The following is a 1,885-nucleotide window of genomic DNA, read 5'->3' on the forward strand; positions in this document are numbered from 1 at the left end:
AAGGACAACATCATCTTTATTAAATGCCCTTTGAGAAAGCATACAAGAGACCAAGAAAGCCAAAGAGTTTATCAGATGCACTCCACATTACAACACACGCCTCTTATCCACAAACTCGTCACACATAACGTCGAGCCGTAGAGGCTCATGTGGCAATCTGCTTAAGAAGCAAACAAATGTACATCGGAGAGACCTCATGTTGCTCTAGACAACTAGACAAATGCAGAGCAAGAGCAACATCCGAAACCAAGAAATCAACGCTGCATCTTCTTCTCAGAGACACCCCAACACACCGCTTATGGACAAACCTCATCGCACAAAAATGTGAAAGCTCACTCCACTCTGCTGAAAACACTCCCAAAATGGAGGGACAGACTTCCAAGGTAGACACTGTTCGTTGCTGGAGGAGATCTCAGTCGACGATGGCGGAGAAGAGGATCTGGTTGGTGTCTTGGTCCTCCCCGTCCGCATCCCCTGCGAAGAACGGCCAGTGGCGGTGAGTTCCCCGTCAGAAATTCACTCACAGTAAGGTAAGGAACAAGTTGCAATGCGAGGCGGGGGAGAGATAAATTGTACTGTACCTGCCATTGGCCTCAGCTGGCCAGTCCACTCGTCGATCACCTGCAGCGCATGCAAACGAACGGGCGGCGCGCAAAACCGGTCAGATCTCGCGCGATTGCGGATGTTACGGGGATGGGGATGGTGCTGACCTGCTTGAGGTTGCCGTAGGCGGCCTCGTCGTGTTCGGTCATGAGGGGCAGCCCGGAGGAGGCGAGCAGCCGCTGCGTGGCGCTCCGCTGCGCCGCCAGGCTCGTCCGCATCAGGTCGATCAGCTCCTGCGCGCGCGCAGGCAAAGAAGAAGACAGCCCCACCGGATCAGCGGGCCTGGAAGAAGAAGAAGGCGGATTCGGGAGGGGATCTGACCTGCTTCTGGGCGAGGAGGTCGCGGCAGAGGTCCTTGAGCGCGGCCACCTCCTCCTGCACCCGCTTCACCCGCCCCACCAGCTTCGCCGGGTTCGCCTGGATGAGACCGCCGCGTCAGAAGGGAGCGGCTACGGAGGAGGGAGTGGGAGGGGGAGGGGGAAATTACTGACGTGGTCGGGGTAGGAGGCGCGGAACTCGAGGTCGAGGCGGCGCTGGACGTCGGAGAGGGCGTTGCTGGCGCCGACGAGCGTCAGGAAGACGTCGTTCACCGCCGGGTGGTGCCGCCCGCTCGGATCCGCGGCCATGATTTGTTTGGGTGGAAAGGGAGCGACCTCTTCGTCCGGCCGCCGCTGGCGCTGTGCGGTTTCGAATTGGGGATGGAGGTGACCGAGCGGGAAAAGAAAGTTTCACCAATCGCAGCTCAAGTTTGTGTCTATAAAGAGCGGGAAAAGAAAGGATTCACACAGCAAAGGGGAAGAACGACGACGAGGCATGCCCGTCGCATGCTCCAGCTACAGTAGCGGCTACTAGAATAGGGTTACTAAAGTTTTAGTTGAAGTTTCATTTAAGTATGCATTGTTCTAAAAATCGTTCGAGATGCTGATTTATCGGCCGATTTATCGTGAATCGGGGGGTAACCGATAAGATTTTGACATATCGGCCAGTTTCTCGCTCCACCGATATTTCGGCCGATTTTCTGAATGAAAGCCGATATTTCGCCCGGTTTTCACTCTCATGACCGATATTTTCATCCTATGGTTTTGTAGAATTGTGCATTAACTCAAATTTTCCATTATTATTGATTCAAATGCAAGAAATCAAGGTAATATTTATGTGCAATGCTTAAATATTATATTTGCAAAGCATATTATAGAAAAATTAGTGTCAAAAATTAGGATTTACAAAAAATAAGCCGATAAATGGCTGGCCGATAAATTCGATTAACCGGCCGATAAGCGAT

The 1,885-nt window shown here is 52.6% G+C and overlaps 1 protein-coding gene across 1 annotated transcript; it reads right to left on the reverse strand.

Annotated features, from left to right (window-relative positions):
- On the reverse strand, nt 1–1,320 carry LOC127305586 (uncharacterized). The gene is made up of 5 exons (XM_051336065.2): nt 1,095–1,320; nt 925–1,020; nt 711–836; nt 582–621; nt 1–474 (listed from the first exon to the last, which is right to left on the reverse strand). Exons 1-5 carry the CDS (start codon nt 1,227–1,229, stop codon nt 413–415), a joined length of 459 nt encoding a protein of 152 aa, XP_051192025.1. The 5' UTR covers nt 1,230–1,320; the 3' UTR covers nt 1–412.
- Nucleotides 1,321–1,885: the final 565 nt, after the last annotated feature.

This window comes from Lolium perenne, chromosome 6, assembly GCF_019359855.2.
Source record: "Lolium perenne isolate Kyuss_39 chromosome 6, Kyuss_2.0, whole genome shotgun sequence".
Lineage (NCBI taxonomy): Eukaryota > Viridiplantae > Streptophyta > Magnoliopsida > Poales > Poaceae > Lolium > Lolium perenne.